Source organism: Zingiber officinale, chromosome 2A, assembly GCF_018446385.1.
Source record: "Zingiber officinale cultivar Zhangliang chromosome 2A, Zo_v1.1, whole genome shotgun sequence".
Taxonomy (NCBI): domain Eukaryota; kingdom Viridiplantae; phylum Streptophyta; class Magnoliopsida; order Zingiberales; family Zingiberaceae; genus Zingiber; species Zingiber officinale.
In genome coordinates, this window is record NC_055988.1 from 169,063,068 (window position 1) to 169,082,935 (window position 19,868).

The window sequence follows — 19,868 nt, forward strand, 5'->3', positions numbered from 1 at the left end:
CCCTAACTTAACTTGGATTGATCACATCAAAAAGGGAGACACTGTAAGTATCTTGTGTTAGTTTGATGTGATCAACCAAGTCAAGTTAGGCTCTGTGTATTTGATGTCTTGCGTCTGAGTGTGCAAGGATTTAGAAATGTAAGAAGTTGAGAGGAAGACGCAATGGACGAGAAGGATAACATGAGAATCAGGTCAGTAGGCTCGGTGCATCCGAGGGACGAGAAGCTACGGAAGAGTACACCAGTAGAGCGAGAAGGACAGGCGTGATACTTCCGATAGACGAGAAGCCGGAGCAGAAGACTGCTCGAGGAGAATGTCGGAGTTAGGTTCAGGTGAGCTTAACTCTAGAAGACTAGAGGATCACCCAAGCGACCTAAGAAGAAGCCAACAACATGAAAAGGCATCGGATGGTCAGCATATGGCTAACTGATCCGAGCGCCCGGACCACCAAGGCGCCTAACAATGCCTCGTCGCAGTATTCTTACTGTGGATCACCTTTTGGTATATGTCAGCAATGATCGGGGCGCCAGGACATGGTCCAGGCGCTCGAACATGGAAAAATTTGATCTCTAAGCTGTTGCATGGAGATAAAGTTTACCTCGCTAGGGACGCTCGGAGAGGGTATAGGCTCCCGGAGATGCCATGTTAGCAAATGACTTGTTTCAACCAGTAAACTATAAATAGAGCTTTGATCTTCTTTATTTTATAATAACACTTGTACTTAAATTATTCTTTTCTGTCTTCATTGTTCTATGTTTCAACGCTTGTAAGAGGCTTCTTTGCTTATGACAAAAGGAGATTTTTAATAAGCTTTATTTGTCTTAGATTAACAACCTCTCTGTTGATGGATGACTTATATTTGGATGAAGACCAATACAATGGATGTTATGGAAGAAAAATCTGTTAAGATTTTTTGTAATAAAATTCTGTTGTGATTTTATATAACAGAATTCTATTATGGTTTTTCATAATATAATTCTATTACGATTTTTCATAACAAAATTCTATTATGATTTTATAGGGCCTGGAGTTTATGCATTATTTATAGGGATCATTGTAAATCTATTGTACAACAACAATCACAAGAATCATGTAATATGATTATCTTGTGTAGAGAGAATTCTAATAAACCTTCGGTCATTTTGTGGAGTAGGCACGTCGCCGAACCATAGTAACTTTTCTTCTTGCTCTTCTTCTTCTTCTCCTTCCTCGTGTTTGTTCTCCTTTTGTGTGTCTTTGTCTTGTTGCTCCGCGCGATCTCTTTCTCTCTTTATCTTCTTCTGAACCATGAGGTTGAGAGGTGTTGCCCCCTCTTCTTTGCGTAATAATTGGTATCAGAGCTATATGTTTTGGTGGATTTCTTCAACATGTCGAGGACGACTTCTGCTAAATTTGATATGGTGAAGTTTGATGGAACCGAAAACTTCGGATTATAACAGAGAAGGATTAAGAACTGGTTGGTGCAACAAGATATGGTGAAGGCGCTAGGAGAAAGGAAATCGAAAAGCATGAAGAGATTGTTAGGACCAAAAGTAGCTAGAGGGGGGGTGAATAGCTCGTCGCGCTTCGCTCGTTGCTCAGCGTTGCTTGTTCCTTCAAAGATGTGCAGCGGAAAATACAGAAACAAACACACAACGCTAACACGGTTGGTTTTACTTGGTATCCACCTCACAAGAGGTGACTAATCCAAGGATCCACACCAACACACACACCCTCCACTAAATAAAACTCTCCTTTGTGGTAACTACCAAGGGCGGAGAAGCCCTACAATACTCAATACAAGAAGAGAGGGAAGGGATACAAGAAATACAAGCTTACAAGCTCACAATGAGTACAAAACCCTAACCCTAGCTTCTCTTCTTGGCTTTGATCCGCCTCTTGACTTGGAGAGCTTCTAAGATCCTTCAAGAACTGGCGATCTGAGCTTTGTGAGCGCTGTGGAGGAGTTGGCGAGAGCTGGAGTGAATCGGTGAAGCTCTGCTGAAGCCATCGAACGCCAGCACCTATAAACGACGCCAACGGTCGGATCCCGATCGATTCAATGTTCCCAATCGATCGGAGGCTTGATCGATCCACAGATCGATCCAGCGCTTCTTGGAAGGCCTCGGATCGATCCACGGATCGATCCGGCCATTCCATTGGCAAGCCCCAATCGATCCATCGATCGATTGACCTCGGATCGATCCACGGATCGATCCGGAGGCTCGATTGAGATCGAATCGATCGATCGACAACTGCCGGATCGATCCATCGATCGATCCAAAGAGTTGATTTTGTCCAAAACCAAGTCCCAAACCTCCCAAACCAACATCCGGTCAACCTTGACCTGTTGGTATGTCATGCCTAGCATCTAGTCACCCTTGACCTGCTAGGACTCCCTTACCAAGTGTCCGGCCAATCCTTTCACCCACTTGGACTTTTCTCTCGTGCAAGTATCCGGCCAACTTTGACCTACTTGGATTTTTCTTTCATGCCAAGTATCCATCAATCCTTTGACCTACTTGACTTCCCAAGACCGGATGTCCGATCATCCTGATCCATCTGGATTTTCCTCTGGCTTCACTCACGAGACTTTCACCTAGCTTCACTCACTAGGGTTTTCCATCCGCCTAGCTTCACTCACTAGGACTTTCACCGGCTTCACTCACCAGATTTCCATCCGCCTAGCTTCACCACTAGGACTTTCACCGGCTTCACTCACCAGATTTCCATCCGCCTAGCTTCACCACTAGGACTTTTCCTTCCGCTCGGCTTCACTCACGGGACTTTTCTTCCGTCTGGCTTCACTCACCAGACTTTCATTTTGCCTAACATCCCAGTTAGGACTTCCCATCAAGTATCCAATCAACCCTTGACCTACTTGACTCTTCTTCAATCAATATCTTATTGTCAAACATCTAAACTCAAACCAAGACTCAGCTTGGTTACCCAGTCAACCTTGAGGGATATTGCACCAGCAATCTCCCCCTTTTTGATGTTTGACAATACCACAATATCACTTACAATCCCATATGTAAGTTAGGCTAATCCCATAGCCTCCTTCTTCATGCCACTAGGTAATGAAAGCATAAATTAAGCTCTTCATTCTCCCCCTAAGAGGGTAAACTCCCTCTAGGTAATGAAAGCCTAACTTACACCCTTTCATGAGTCCTTTCATTCTCCCCCTATGACCTTCCCATAGGTAATGAAGGACTAAGCTTAACCATACATTCTCCCCCTATTGGCACACATCAACCCATCGTTGGACACACATCAACCTATGCTCCAATTCTGGGCACACTTCAACAAATCCATTTGTTGAAGACTCTCCCCGAAGAGTTGCTCATCGTTGTTCACAACATCACTCGTTGTGATCAACACGATAATGAAGGTCTCATACCCTTCATTTATCCTTAACTTCTCCCTCAATGTAGACAACTACCTAACCTTGAGCATTATCTACCACTTGAGTGTCCACTTGAAATAATGAGGATATCCACTCCCCATTTCTCCCCATTTCAAGTTTAAATGCTCAACCTTGAGCAAGTTCACAACAGAAGGTTAACCACCTTCCAAGGTTCATGAAAAATAATTTTCATGTCTTTAAAGAGTCCCTCCCCCTAAAGACATGGTGGTAACTTCTGTCATTGCACCAACAATGACTTGGAATCCCTAAACCTTTAGGAAACCCAAATTTAGAAGTTTTGAGGTTCAAATATTCAAAATTTGAAACAACCTCAACCTAAACTTCTACTTAGTCTTCGTTAACCAATCCATCCTTGTTTTCAACATGAAAACACCCTTTGTATGTATACAAATGTATTTAAGGGGTTTGGAATGGTTACCTAGACTAAAATAGGTTCAAAGATGCTGAAATCAGGCCTTCCCAGCCAAAATCAGCAACTTGGATCGATTGGAGTTGGGTTCCAATCGATTGAACCTTTCTGAATCGATCCACGGATCGATTCAGACTCCCTGGATCGATCGGCTGATCGATCCAGCGAGCTTCGGCGGAATTGCCGTTTGAATCGATCCATGGATCGATTCATGGAACTCCAATCGATCCATGGATCGATCGGAGCTCTGATAGTTGCTGAAATTCCATTTCAGTCAACTTCAGAAACCCCTAGAAAATTCTACAAAAATCCAAAAATTATGAAATTTCGTGTAGACATTATTTAGGGCATACTTAATCATGGAAAATAGCTTTCTATGAAAATACATCATATTTTCAAAGATTGACACAAACTTGAAAACTTGCAAAAACTTTAGTGTTTTTCTTCAAGTTTGTGTCTAACTATTCAATGGTGATTACTATCAAAAGATAGCCTTCACCAAGGTTTTCCAAAAACATTTTAAAAACATTTTCAAAACCAATATCCCATCATGTTCCTTGGGCATAATGCACATGACTTGTACATTAGCTTTCCCAATGATGGGAAAACACATAACTATGTGTTTTGATGAACCTAAAACTCAAAAGAATGCACTTAATCAACATCTTGAGTTTTGTTCATCATCCTAACATCTCACTTGTATATAATATGCACTAAAACACATACAAGTCACCTTAGAGGTCTTTGTGAGATGTAAAATTTGGTTTTGCCCTATTCTAGGGATCATGCATATCTATCTAGGCATTTTAGAGATATTAGACATCCACCCAGGATGTCACTTGTTAATAAGTGTCGTTAAATGCCATTCGTCCTTAATTACAAGGAATTAAACTTAATGCATGATTATGTTATGGCATACATCAAAAGAAAATAATTTTCAAAAGAAAATATCCTATTACTACATGATGTATGAATGTCATGACATGGTATTTTTGGATTTTTCATAAGAAAACATGAATGCAAAAATAGACATGATGTCATGGCATAGGATGGGCAAACAATCATGGCAAGATTTAGCATAAATAAAATATACCTAGATTAACTATCTAAGTATCCTTAAAGTCTTAGCTAAACTTACACCTTAAACCTAGATTGCCCTAAAGTGCTTCAAGAAAATGCCAAAGCCTAAGTTTGCATTTCTTATTCCCTTGATTAATTTATGCCAATTAAAATAAACATGTCCTCAAATGTTGGCATATTCCATTTTTCCTCAAGAGTAGCACTTCTAAATTTAAGGCCCGGATTGCCTTAAATTGCCTAAGAACATACCAAAAACCCAACTTGATAGTTCTTATGAATTTTTCAATATGTGCCATTTAAGATTAAAATCAATACTTCTCCAATTTGGCACATTTACTCTTTCAAAGAGTAATCAATAATTCCATTTCATTTTCAAAGGTTAACTAAAATCTTGAAAATGCTCCTTGAGTGTCAATTTCCTCAAAGTTGGGTTAACTACCCTTCTAATCGGAGTTGACACTCTCTAACCCATATATGGGGTAGAGAAGATGCTCCTAGGAACCCAACACCTATTGGTGCTCCTTGGATGCTCTAGGTACTCACTAGGGATAACTTCCCTAGATACCTTCCTAGTGACCTTGTTGGGCTTCTTAGAAGCCTTGGTCACATTTTCTAGGTCAACTCTAGGGATAGCCTCCCTTGTGACCTTGTTTGTGACTTTCTTAGACTTCTTAGAAGTCTTAGTCACATTTGTTGCAAAAGTACTCTTAGGGATGACTTCCCTAGTATTTTTGGCTTGACCACTAGACCTAGGGTTTGTTCCATAACTATATGGAACTCTATGGTAAGAGGACACATCCTTCTTAGCATTTGGTTTGTATCCCAAACCTCTATGGCCATTGGATGGCTTTTGTACCCCTAAACCTAGGTTATGCTCATTTTGCCCTAATAGGATATTTTCCATCCTTTTTAGGGTCTTTTCCATTTTATCAAGTCTTGACCTCAAGACTTGATTTTCTATCACTAAGTCCTTAGTTTTAGGTTTTTCATTTGATCCATGAGCATTTTTGTTTCTAGGCTTGTATCTTACATCCTTAGAGTTATTGCCTAGGTTTTTACCTACATTCCTAGCCTTAGGGATAGTAGTTTTGGCATGTAGGGCCACATGCTTTTCCTTAAAGCCCTCATGCTTCCTATTCTTATGGTAAATCACATTAAAATGATAAAAATTTGACCTAGCATGCTTTTTACCATTTTACAAGGGAATAGGCTCAATGAAAGTTACCTTCCTTTTTACCTTGGAGGCTCCCCCTTGACTAGTGCCTCCTTGAGCCTTGACCATCTTCTTCCCCTTGGGGCATTGACTTCGGTAATGCCCTTTTTGTTGACACAAGAAGCACACAATGTGCTCCTTGCTCTTCTTTGTCCCGGGGGTGGTCTCCTTGGGCTTCTCCTTGCCCTTTTGTGCCACTTGGCCCTTCTTCTTGGCCAAGTTGGGACACTTGCTCTTATAGTGCCCATGTTCCCTACACTCAAAACATATTATATGATTTTTATTATTAATTGAAATATTTATACCTTTGCTTGTAGGGGTGACATCTTTTTCTTTGGATCCGGAGGTAGAAGCTTCCTCTTGATCGGACTTTGATTCTCCTCCATTTGATTTTTCTTGACTTGTGGAGGTAGAATCTACTTCCTCCTCTTCGTCTCTTGACCCGGATGTAGAAGCTTCTCCTTCTTCTTGATCCGGCGTCACCAAGGATTGCTCCCCCTCAATCCTAGAGGTGGAGGCTTCATCATCTTGAATATGAAACAAGGAGTATGCTCCCTCCTTGTTCCCTTCGTTGCATTCCCTTGAGGATGAAGCATCTTGGATTTCCTCTTCTTCGGAGGTTGAGCATCTATCAACCTCGGAATCCTCCTTTTGGTCTTGCTCCAAAGAGTCACCCTCTTTGGATTCTTCATGATCTTGTACAGTGGAGGGGATCTCTTCATGAAGCTTGGCCAATTTGCTCCAAAGCTCCTTGGCATCTTCGAATTCTCCAACTCGAGCCAAGATGTGGCTAGGCAATAAGTTGACCAGAAGCTTGGTCACTTTGTCATTTGCCTCGCCCCTTTGAATTTACTCTGAGCTCCATCTGCTTTTCTTTAGAAGCTTGCCCTTGGAGTTCGTTGGAGCTTTGAAGCCTTCCATTAGAGCAAACCATTGCTCTATCTCCATCATAAGAAAGTTTTCGATTCTTGATCTCCAAGAATCGAAGCTTGCCGATGTGTATGGTGGAGCCACCCTTGTGTCAAATCCAAGTCCATCTTGGAATTGCATCTTGAAGTTGAGCTTGATAGAATCTTGAACTTGAAGAATTTGCTCCAACTTCTTCACCCTCTAGCTTTTCTTGATATGTTTGCCCCTTCCGGCGGTGATTCCGGTGAAGAGCAACCTTGCTCTGATACCACTTGTTAGGACCAAAAGTAGCTAGAGGGGGGGGGGGTGAATAGCTCGTCGCGCTTCGCTCATTGCTCGGCGTTGCTTGTTCCTTCAAAGATGTGCAGCGGAAAATACAGAAACAAACACACAACGCTAACACGGTTGGTTTTACTTGGTATCCACCTCACAAGAGGTGACTAATCCAAGGATCCACACCAACACACACACCCTCCACTAAATAAAACTCTCCTTTGTGGTAACTACCAAGGGCGGAGAAGCCCTACAATACTCAATACAAGAAGAGAGGGAAGGGATACAAGAAATACAAGCTTACAAGCTCACAATGAGTACAAAACCCTAACCCTAGCTTCTCTTCTTGGCTTTGATCCGCCTCTTGACTTGGAGAGCTTCCAAGATCCTTCAAGAACTGGCGATCTGAGCTTTGTGAGCACTGTGGAGGAGTTGGCGAGAGCTCTGGAGTGAATCAGTGAAGCTATACCGCAGCCATCGAACGCTGCAGCTATAAACGACGCCAACGGTCGGATCCCGATCGATTCGAATGTTCCCAATCGATCGGGGAGGCTTTGGATCGATCCACAGATCGATCCAGAGCGCCTCTGATCCACGGATCGATCCCGCATGCTGACACGCTCCCAATCGATCCACTGATCGATTGGGACCTCTGGATCGATCCACGGATCGATCCAGAGGCTCTCTGTTCGCTGGGACAGGTCTGGATCGATCCACTGATCGATCCAGAGCCTGGATCGATCCACTGATCGATCCAGCACTTGATTTTTGTCCAAAACCAAGTCCCAAACCTCCCAAACCAACATCCGGTCAACCTTGACCTGTTGGTATGTCATGCCTAGCATCTAGTCACTCCCTTGACCTGCTAGGACTCCCTTACCAAGTGTCCGGTCAATCCCTTTGACCCACTTGGACTTTTCTCTGTGCCAAGTATCCGGTCAATCCCTTTGACCTACTTGGACTTTTCTTTCATGCCAAGTATCCAGTCAATCCTTTGACCTACTTGGACTTCCCAGCACCAGATGTCCGATCATCCTTGATCCATCTGGATTTTCCCTTGCCTGGCTTCACTCACCAGGACTTTCACCTAGCTTCACTCACTAGGGTTTTCCATCTGCCTAGCTTCACTCACTAGGACTTTCACCTGACTTCACTCACCAGGATTTCCATCTGCCTAGCTTCACTCACTAGGACTTTCACCTGGCTTCACTCACCAGGATTTCCATCTGCCTAGCTTCACTCACTAGGACTTTTCTTCTGCCTGGCTTCACTCACCAGGACTTTTCTTCTGCCTGGCTTCACTCACCAGGACTTTCATTTTGCCTAACATCCCAGTTAGGACTTCCCAGTCAAGTATCCAGTCAACCTTGACCTACTTGACTCTTCTTCAATCAATATCTTATTGTCAAACATCTAAACCCAAACCAAGACTCAGCTTGGTTACCCAGGTCAACCTTGACCTGAGGGATATTGCACCAACAGAGATCAGATTGGGAAGAATTTCAGACGAAGGCAGTGACAACAATCAGACTTTGTCTTACAAATGATGTGATGCATCATGTCATGGACGAGGAGTCACCAGTAGCAGTTTGACAAAAGCTAGAAAGTCGGTACATGTTAAAGTCATTGACAAACAAATTGTATCTTAAGTAGAAGTTATTCAGGCTGAAGATGGCAGAGGGAACTGATCTGAGCCAGCACATCAACATATTCAATTAGATTGTGAGCGATCTAAAGTGGGTTGATGTGAAGATCGAAGACGAAGACAAGGCGCTGATGTTGTAGAATTCTCTACCTTCATCTCCTACATACGAGAATTTGGTTACTACTTTGATGTGGGGTAAGAAAACTCTTAAATTGGAGGAGATCACAGGTGCGTTGCTATATTTTCACCAAAGAAAGAAAACAAGTGATGAAGTTTCTCAGGGAGGACTTGTGGTAAATAACAACCAAGAGTGTAGTAGGAGCAAACCTCGAAATGAATCTGACAATAATAACAAAGCTCGTTCTAAATCGAGAAGGAAGAAGGTGATCATATACTACAAATGTTGAGGCAAAGTTCATATCAAGAGAGATTGTCCAGAGATAAAAAAAATATGTCGCAGATGTTAGAGTGTATACTAAAAGACTAGTTTTTTGTATAAACATATAAGAATCACATTGGTCAAATGCCTACATTTATATTAAGTGTAGTTGTCCATTTAATTTATATTGTAGATAACATGGTGTGAGGAGACACACAGAAGATCATGTTATCAGATCCTTATAAATTATAAACAGTTGCTCACAACCAAGATGGAATGAGACAAACCATTAGAGTGGTTGTAGTGTAATTAGGTATTAGTTTATCTTGACTAATAAATTACACTAGTACACTGTGAGTGTATTGAGCAGGACCAATTGAGGTAGTATTTTTTTATACTGACTATATAAAAGAACAATACCTCTGTTATTATGGAAGTGTGTACTCTTAATCATGATATAATAACAAACACATATACTTAGTATTTATTTCTTTGATTTATCAAAGGGTGTGATTTAACTCGTTAAATCAATAGGCGATAAGTTAGGAAATGATATTATTTATATGGTGTGTTATTGATTATAGAATAAAAATGTGTCCTAATAATCTAGGTTGATGATGTCCCCTTGAGGAGCTCATAAGGATTGTCATATAAACCCTGCAGGTGGACTTAGTCCGACATGACGATAAGGTTGAGTGGTACTACTCATTGAGCTAGATATTAATTAAGTGAGTTGTCAGTAACTTATTTAATTAGTGGGCATTCAATATCTTAAATACAGGGAGACTAACGCACTCATGATAAGGAGCCCATATAGTAATATGGGATTGGCGCGGTAGTGCAAAAATAACTCTGTAGTGGAATGAGATATTATTGATGAACTTGAGTTGGGTGTTCGGGGCGAACACGGGAAGCTCAAGCTCATCGGGAGACTAAAACCAATTCCTCTTCTCGGTCCCTATTGTAGTCTCTTATTTATAAAGTCTTATATCCACCAAAACCCAACTTCTTACCCACCTTAAGGTGGTCGGCCAAGCCAAGCTTGGAGCCCAAGCTAGGGCCGACCAAACCAAGGTTAGACGGGTTCAAGTTGTGGCCGGCCCTAGCTTGGAGCTCAAGCAAGGGTGGCCGACCACATTGAATTCAAAATGAAGTTTTATTTTGTAAAATCTTTCCTTTTATAGAGATCCATTAAAAGGATGATTTTAATATAAAACTTTACTTTTTTAGATCGGTCATAAAAGGAAATAAAAGGAAGTTTTTATTTGAAAACTTTCCTTTTATGTTGGTTTTAAAAGAGAGTTTTAAATTTTTAAAATCTTTCCTTTTATAGCTTTCTACAAAGGAATAAAAGATAGATTTGAAATCTTTCCTTATTTGTAGTTATCTATAATGTGAAAGAAAGATTTAAATTTTTTGATAAAACTTTCCTTTATTGAAATCATGTTTTATTTTAAATCTTATCTTTTATAGATATCCATAAAAGGATTTAAAAGAGAAAGATTTTAATTTATAAAACATTCCTTTTAGAACTATCCACAAAAGGAATTTTTAAAAGAGATATTTTAATTTTTGTTTAAAATCTTTCCTTACTTGGAGAACAAGCATGTGGTCGGCCATGACAAGAAGAAAAGGAAGTTTTAATTTTTTATTTTAAAACTTTCCTTTTTAGTCATTGGCAAGGAATATAAGGAAGTTTTAATTATGTTTAAAATTTTCCTTATTTGCCAAGACCAAGGAATATAAAAGAGAGAGTAGAGGTACCTCACCTCATAACAATACATCTTCTATTCCTCTCCTCTCTTCCTTGGTGGTGGTCGGCCCTTACTCTTTCTCTCTTCTCCTTTGTTTTCCCTCTTGGTGGGCGGCGGCATATTGGTGTGGAGATCCATTGATGGCCGATTGCTTGAAGGAGAAGAAGAAGAGAAGGAGGTTCTCTTGTCTAGCATCCCTTGGAGGAAAGTTAGTAGCCGAACTTCATCATCTCTTGGAGAAAGTTGGTGGTTGAAACTTGGAAGCAAGAAGAAGGCTTGGGTGGATTCTTGTCTTGGTAGATCGCCGCTCACACGACATTCGAGATAAGAAGAGGAATACAATAGAATATCAAGAGATCTATAAGCTATGAAAGGTATAACTAGTTATAAGTTTCTGCATCATAACTAGTGCATCCTTTTTGTATAGATCTTGTAAAACCAAACACAAGAGGTTATCGATTTTAATTATCGTTTTTGTTATCGATTTTCATTTCGATTTCATGTTTCGATGATGTGTTTCTATTGAGGTCTCTATTGTTAAACCTTGTTTACTGTGAGAAGTTTAAATATCCGATTTCTTTGAAAGGCTTTGTCTAACCAGTGGTAGATGATCCCAGTGGTAGATGATCCCATACCCAAGAAGGCCTAGTACATCGCCACGTTTGACCTAGAAGTCGATCCTTGAAATAGATATTTGATCAACTTCTGTAATATGATTTAACTTAGGAAGATCACATCGGTTGAACTTGAAGTAAGAATGTTAAGTTTCGTTCCCAATTCAAATTTAACTTCTAAAGGGAAAATTTGGATTAATAATGTTAAACATTGTTTGCAATCCAAATTTAACTTTAGTAGAACACATGGGTAGCTAGGATAGTTCTATGCTTGTACAAATTTTTATACAGGGGAACTAGGACGGTATTCCGAGTAGCAACCAACAACAGAGAACAAAGATAGTTCGATAAAGTCTGCAAACATAGTTGAAGAGGAAAATTCAGAGAGCGATGATGGAAATATGCTATCAGTTATGTCGAGTTCGGAGTAGCTGATGGATGCATGGATTTTAGACTCTGTATGTTCATATCACATGACTCCAAATAAGGATTGGTTTGACACCTATAGAGCAGTGAATTTTGGTTCAGTGTTGATGAGAAACGATGCATCATGTAAAGTTATCGGCATAGGGAACGTCAGAATCAAGATGTTTGATGGTGTGATCAGAATCCTATGTGATGTCAGATATATACCAGAGCTAAGGAAGAACTTGATCTCACTAGGCACACTGGATGATATTGGTTGTAATTACAAATCAGTGAGCGGGGTGATGAAGTCAACAAGGGAGCTCTGACGATAATGAAAGGACAAAAGGTGACAGGAAACATCTATAAATTGATAGGGATTACAGTTGTAGGTGGAGTCTGAATTAGACAGTATTGTATTGTGGCATATATGGCTAGGGCATATGGGTGAACGTGGAATGCTAGAACTTCACAAGAAAGATTTGTTGAAGGGTGTTAAGATGTGCAAGCTTGAATTTTACAAATTATGTGTTCTAGGGAAACAAGACAAAGTGCAATTCAAAATGGCAACAAATAAGACAGAGGAGATTCTGGACTACGTACATACGGATCTCTAGGGATCAGCCAGTGTAGCATCACGTGGAGGACACTTGTATTTTGTGAGTTTTACTAATGATTTCTCATGAAAGGTCTGAGTATATTTTATGCATCACAAGTCGTAAACTTTGTAAAGTTTAAACTGTGGAAAACTAAAGTGGAGAACCAAATCGGAAAGAACATCAAATGTCTTAGGTCTGACAATGGAACTGAGCACACAGATTTAAAGTTTTAAGAATTTTGTGAGCAGCATGGGATAATGAGGTATTTCTCAATTAGCAGACCACCTCAGCAGAACGGGGTGGCGAAAAAGTTGAACATGACAATCATTAAGAAGGCAAGATATCTCAGGCTGAATGCAGAACTTGCAAAGAATTTCTAGGTAGAAGCAGTTAATATGACATGTTATCTCATTAATACATAACTAAGGGTAGAACTAGAAGGTAAAATGTCAGAGGAAGTATGGACAAGGAATCAAGTGGATTACTCCCATCTTTGAGTTTTTGGATATCTAGCCTATATGCACATATCTAGTGAGGAAAGATCAAAATTGGATGCGAAGTTAAAGCAGTACATTTTTCTAGGGTATCAGAAAGGAGTTAAATGTTTCAATCTTTGGGATCCTAAGGCAAACAAGGTGGTGATCAGCAGAGATGTAGTGTTTGATGAAAAAACTATGCTACAACGACTCAAGAAGAAGGAAAGGAAATGCCACAAAACAACATGGAGAAAGATATTATGCAGGTGGAGCTCGAGACTCATGACTCCAATGATTATAGCTCAAAGCACAAGGAGCATTGCACTATAGTTGGTGGTAGAATGGGATGAGTTGTAAAACTGCCCACTTGATACAGATTCGAAGGTTTGGTATCTTATGTGTTTGTCACTAGTAACAGAGACCCTACATCTTTTCAGGAGGTGATACATAGCTCTGAGAAGTACAGGTGGACGGGTGCTATGGCAGAGGAGATGAAGTCGTTGCACAAGAACTAAATGTAGGATTTAGTGGAACTCCCTGGAGAAGAGAAAGTTATAGAGTGCAAGTGGATATTTAAGAAAAAAGAAGCAATGTCAGAGGGAGAAGAAGTGAAGTTCAAGATTCAGTTAGTAGCAAAGGGGTATTCACAGAGAAAGAGGATTGACTATGAAGAAATTTTCTCTCTAGTGGTAAAACATATGTCAATTAGAGCGGTGTTGGTTTTGGTGGCACATAATGATTTGCAGCTAGAGCAAATGGATGTGAAGACAACATTTCTTCATGAAAATTTAGAGGAGCAAATTTTTATGTCACAACATGAGAGATTTAGTCATCTCGGACAAGAGTGGTTGATTTATAAGTTGAAGAAATCGCTCTATGAATTGAAATGATCTCCTAGGCAATGATACAAATATTTTGATTCATACATGATTCAAAACGGATATATGAGATGTGAGTATGACTACTGCATATATGTGAAGAGCCTTGAAGATGAATCACTATTTTCTTACTACTATACGTAGATAACATACTCATTGTTGTGAAAAAGATGAAAGAGTTTGACAAATTGAAAAGGCTACTAAGCAAGGAATTTAACATGAAAGATTTGGGAGAGGCTAAGAAGATTCATAGGATGGAGATTCACAGAGATGGAGCTGTAGGGAGATTATGGTTGTCTCCACGTAGCTATGTGGAGAAGGTGCTGGATAGGTTCAATATGAAGAATGCAAAGTCGGTGAGCACACCCCTGATGCATCACTTCAAGTTATCCAGTATACAGTGTCCAAAGATGGTTGACGAGATCCAAGAGATGTTAAAGGTTCCTTATGCCAGTGCAATTGGTTATACTCGTATCACTATGATTTACACAAGACCATATTTGGCACAAGTAGTTAGTATAGTAAGCAAATTTCTCTCAAATCCTAGTTGACTACATTGGGATGCAGTGAAGTGGATTTTCAAATACTTGAGAAATACAATTGATTATGACATCATGTTCAGTAGATAATCGAAAGATCCTTCAGTTGCTGGGTACGTAGATGCGGACTATGCAAGAGATTTAGATAACAAAAGGTTTACTACAGGATACGTGTTCACTATGGCAGGATGACCTATTTGTTGGAAATCTATGATACAATCTATTGTTACATTGTCTGCTATGGAGTCAGAGTATATTGCAGCAGCTGAAACAACGAAGGAAGCTTTATGGCTTATAGGATTGGTTAGAGAACTAAGTGTTTAGCAAGGTGAAGTCAAGTTGTTATGTGATAGTTAGAGTGTTATCTATTAGGCAAAGAATCAGGTGTATCATGCGAGAACCAAACACATTGATGTGAGATTTCACAAGATCAAAGAGTTGATTGCTTCCGGGAAAATTCAACTTGGTCATTGACAAAGCTAGTGACCACAAAGAGGTTCAAGCATTGCTTGAACTTAATCCATATCGCTAGATGTTAAAGGAAGGAAGCCCAGACCCAGAAATCTAGATGGAGATTTATTCAGATACTCGTGTTCTTCGAAGGGGTGAATATTCGCCAAGGTGGATATTATTGATGGCTAACTCATATTTGGATGAAGGTCAATGCGATGGATGCTATGGAAAAAAAATCTGTTAAGGTTTTTCGTAATAAAATTCTGTTACGATTTTATATAACAGAATTCTGTTATGGTTTTTCATAACAGAATTTTGTTACGATTTTTTATAACAAAATTTTATTATGATTTTACCGAGTCTGGAGTTTATACATTATTTATAGAGATCATTGTAAACCTATTGTATAGTAGCAATCACAAGAATCATGTAATATAATTATCTTGTGTAGAGAGAATTCTAATAAAGTTTCGGTCATTTTGTGGAGTAGGCACGTCGCCAAACCACGGTAACTTTTCTTCTTCTTCTTCCTCTTCTTCTTCTTCTCCTTCCTCGTGTTTGCTCTCCTTTTGTACATCTTTGTCTTGTTACTCCGCGTGATCTCTTTCTCTCTTCCGCTTCTTCCGAACCACGAGGTTCAGAGGTGTTGCCCCCTTCTTTGCGCAACACTCTCCGATTATAACCAAGTAAAATCCGGTAGCTTCTTTCATTTCTATGTAATTTATTTCTATTTTTCTAACAAGTGTTTTTTAATCTAAAGTCGAATAATCGAGAAGGGTATATTTCTTTTTTTAGACAATTCACCCCCTTACCGTCCACACGGGGCCAACACTACTACAACTGAGTTGTCGCACAGTTGTAGCAACTATAGTTTCATAATTATTATAACATATATCCTGGTTAAATTTTGAGAGATCATACTTGAGTTGAACCATGAGACGTACAATATATCAAATCGAAGATTTCTGAATAAGTTTTAATTTGATATGTTATGTGTCCCGTGGTTTATCCCGAATAAAAAATTATGATATCTCAAAGTTATAAGTTGTAGTTATAACAGCTATTATTTCGTAGTTGCTACAATTGAGTTGTCGCACAATTGTAGTATATGCAATTTTATAGTTGTTATAACATATATATTGGGTAAATTTTGAGAGATCATAATTTTTGACAAATTAATTCATTGGGCACACAATATATCAAATTGAATATCTCTAAATGAGTTTCAATTTTATATATTGTACGTCTCATAGTTCAACTTGAAACAAAAGTTATGATATCTTAAAATTAAACTTGTAATTGTAGCTGTTACGATTTAATAGTAGGAGTTGTCATATAGTTGTAGCAGCTACGATTTCATATTAGGAGTTATCACACATTTTTAGTAGTTACGATTTTATAGCAGGAGTTTCATAGCTACCACAATGTGTGTGCTAGATAAATTTTGAGTCTATGAACAAACTTAGATATGATATACTTGTGTGTTTCACGATTCAGCTCGAATGCAAAATTATAAACTCTTAAAGTTGAACTTGTAATTGTAATAACTATGATTTCGTAATTGTTATAATATGTATATTGAGTAAACTTTGAGAAATCATAATTTTTTCTCTGATTGAATCAGAGGACACATATATCAAATCAAAGATTTCTAAATTAGTTTTCATTTGATATATTATAACCTTTTAAAATTAAATTTATAGTTATAATAGTTACGATTTTATAACTGCTACAACTGAGATGTTGCATAGTTATAATAGCTATAATTTCATAACTATTAATTGCTAGCTGTTACAACATAATCAAATTTAAATGGAAATACACGCGTTAGAAATATACAATGGGTTGAAAGATATTGGTATCATTTTACAAGATAAGCCCCTTTAGGCTTCTATAAGAAAAGAAATGTCCTTTCATTTTAATTTTTATTTTATATATATATATATATATATACCAACAAAAAATGATAAATAATTATGCATATTTTCCAATCCAAACACAGAGGAGCAAAATTAGTGATAAATTTTGTGACAAATAAATTCATCACAAAATCTATTAAAATTTATCACAAAATTCATATATGCGATAAAAATAATTTTTATCGTAATCAACGATAAATTTTATGACAAATAAATTTGTCAAAAAAATTTATCAAAATTCATTGTATTTGGGACAAAATGATTTGATTTTCATCCCTAATGAGCGACAAATTTTACAATACACAAATTTATCGTAAAATTAGCCAAAATTCATTGGTGATCTACGAAGAAAATGATTTTGTCCCAAATTTTACAACAAAAACTTTTATAGCAAAATCTACTAAAATTCAACACTGATATGTGACAAAAAGCGATGAATAAAGTTTGTTATTGATTTACAACGACAACGATTTCATCATAAATTAGTGATGAATTTTACTATGAATAAATTATTTGTTACAATTTTTTTTTATGAAGTCCTATTTTTTTCATTGCAAATTTTATTAGCCAAATCATAGTGTTTTTTTCCTCGTAGTGTTTTAATTTTTACCCCTTTTTGTTTATCTAAAAATATATATGATCTGGTTTGAAAGTGGAAAGGCGGAAAATTAAGAATGTAGCGGTTTCATTGAACGATTGAAGTCCTCGCTTCGCTCTGTAAAATAAGTAACGTCAGTGCCGGATCAGGGAAAGAATCCCCGACGTTGGCCCTCCGACGCTCAAGTCAATCGTCGGAATACGGAGAAAAGTGAAGCAACTGTAAAACAATACGCAAACAGTAGATAATGTCCACCTTCGCTGATGATTGACCCCCTTTATATAGTGACCTAGGGTGACATGCACGTTTCTCAAGGTATGAGTGCATTCTCCAATATATTCTATGAAAAGATGTGTCAGGAAAGTACCTCTGACATCATACCTTAATAGGACATACATATTCTGAGACTAAACTTCCATCGTATGATCCGCCTATCAACCATATCTCATGTCAACGACACTGTCTCCCAACAAGATATTGAGAGATACTATAGTGGTCCTGTTGCTTAGCGGAGCGGAGAAGCCGTTCGACCGGGATTCTGCTCCGTCCATGATTAGATCCCGCTGCTTGGCCGAGCGGGGAAGCCGCTTGACCGAGACTCTGCTCCGTCTATGATTAGGTCTCACTGCTTGGCCAAACGGGGAAGCCGCTCTGTCGGGATCCTTTCGCTCTGCCCACCTCAATGGCTCTTCTGTGTGGTGACCGTGTAATAACATGTCTTTCTCCGTTTGGACCAGCTATTCGGTCTTCATCGACATTCTACTACCCCATATTTAGCGTCGACTATCTTACATATCATTCCGAGCTGGACTGGAAGTCTGCTCGGACATATCTTCCATCGATCGAGACCTGACTATCCGATTGACTATTGTAATTGTCCTCCGTTCAACCTTTACACCCCGAGCGTTGACTACTTTAACTTGGACCTCCACTCTGGCAATTAATACCGTGTCAAGTAGATCTGGCAATTAATACCGTGTCAAGTAGATCTCCCTTCATGGCCGCATCAATGTAGATATTTAAAATCACCAACACAAGGGGAAAAATATGGTAAATAATTATGCATATTTTCCATTCCAAACAAAAAAAAAAAAAGAGAGGAACAAACCATTTATTTTTTGTTTATTTATTTAAGAAAACATTTATTTTCAAACGCAAGTACGCACTCCAACCGTCCTTATCGCTAATTAACACGAACGGTACATTAACAAATTACTCCGCGCTCTTGATTTCTAAGTGTCGTGGTCGCCCGTGCCACGCGCCACCGGCTCCTCCGATCCCACGAAGGGGTTATGCCCCGCCGATCATGGTTCGTCGGAACGGACGTGGAACGGCTGGAACGGCCGTTCCGGCACGGGAACGCCCCACAGCGTTCCAAAGTTCCGGTATATAACGTGGGCTGCTTTGGGACGCCGTTCTCTGGCGTTATAACGGCCGGAACGCCGGAACGGAACGGCTGGAACGTTCAGAACGCCTGGAACGGCCGAAATGTTTTAGCAGTGAGGGAGGGAACAGGCGGAATGTTTCGGTAGTGAGGGAGTGGCGGACGGGCGGCGGCGACAGGGAAAGCCGAAGAGGGAAGAGAGGCGCGAGCGATGACGGCGCTTTAGGAAAATAGCAGAACGGGACTTGAAGAGAAAAATGAAAACAATTTCGGACAAAGGAAGAGAGAATGAGAGATGAGGGATTAAAAAAACAAAATCACCAGCTTTACCACGTGGGATCGTTGCCCACAGTGTCCATTTAGTGGTTGTCGTAAAATATTATATATATATATATATATATATATATATATATATATATATATATATATATATATATATATATATATATATATATCGCGCCGCGACCGTTCCATGAAATGATATTGGAACTGGAACGATAGAGTCCGTGACGGTTACCGCGACCGTTCCGACGAACCATGCCGCCGATGGCCGCCCCGTCCCCGTCGCCCTGCCGATCGGCCGTGACTCCGTCACCCCCTCTATGCCTTGCCCGCCGATCGGGTGCCCCGCCACCACCCCCGGCTCTTCGTGGCGCCACATCGCCTCCTGCTTCACAATCTCGGCCTCACGGACCTTCTCCTGCTTCTTCGCCTCCGCCGCGGCCTTCTCCGCCGGCGTCCGGGCCGTCGCCTTCTCCACCTTCTCCTGCACGGTCGCCTTGGTCTTCTCCATCCCCGCCTGCGCCGAGGCCGCGATGCCGGCCGCCGCCTCCTTCACGGACTCCGTCGCTCTCTTCCCCGATTGCATTTCGGGCGATCGAAAGTTACGAGTCAAAGTTGTCGCTCGAAGCATAAATAAACGAAGAGATATAAAT

At 39.8% G+C, this 19,868-nt stretch overlaps 1 protein-coding gene across 1 annotated transcript; it reads right to left on the minus strand.

Moving 5' to 3' along the window:
- Window positions 1-18,781: 18,781 nt before the first annotated feature.
- LOC122044235 (11 kDa late embryogenesis abundant protein-like) lies at window positions 18,782-19,801 on the minus strand. Its single transcript, XM_042604758.1, has 2 exons — window positions 19,473-19,801; window positions 18,782-18,845 (listed from the first exon to the last, which is right to left on the minus strand). Exons 1-2 carry the CDS (start codon window positions 19,799-19,801, stop codon window positions 18,782-18,784), a joined length of 393 nt encoding a protein of 130 aa, XP_042460692.1.
- Window positions 19,802-19,868: the final 67 nt, after the last annotated feature.

Excerpts from the sequence above, each read along its gene's own strand:
- LOC122044235 (XM_042604758.1), bottom strand. The coding sequence starts at position 19,801 with ATGCAATCGGGGAAGAGAGCGACGGAGTCCGTGAAGGAGGCGGCGGCC. Across the intron at positions 18,846-19,472 it reads ACGGGGCGGCCATCGGCGGC|GCATAACCCCTTCGTGGGAT; the intron begins ATGGTTCGTCGG and ends ATGATCGGCGGG.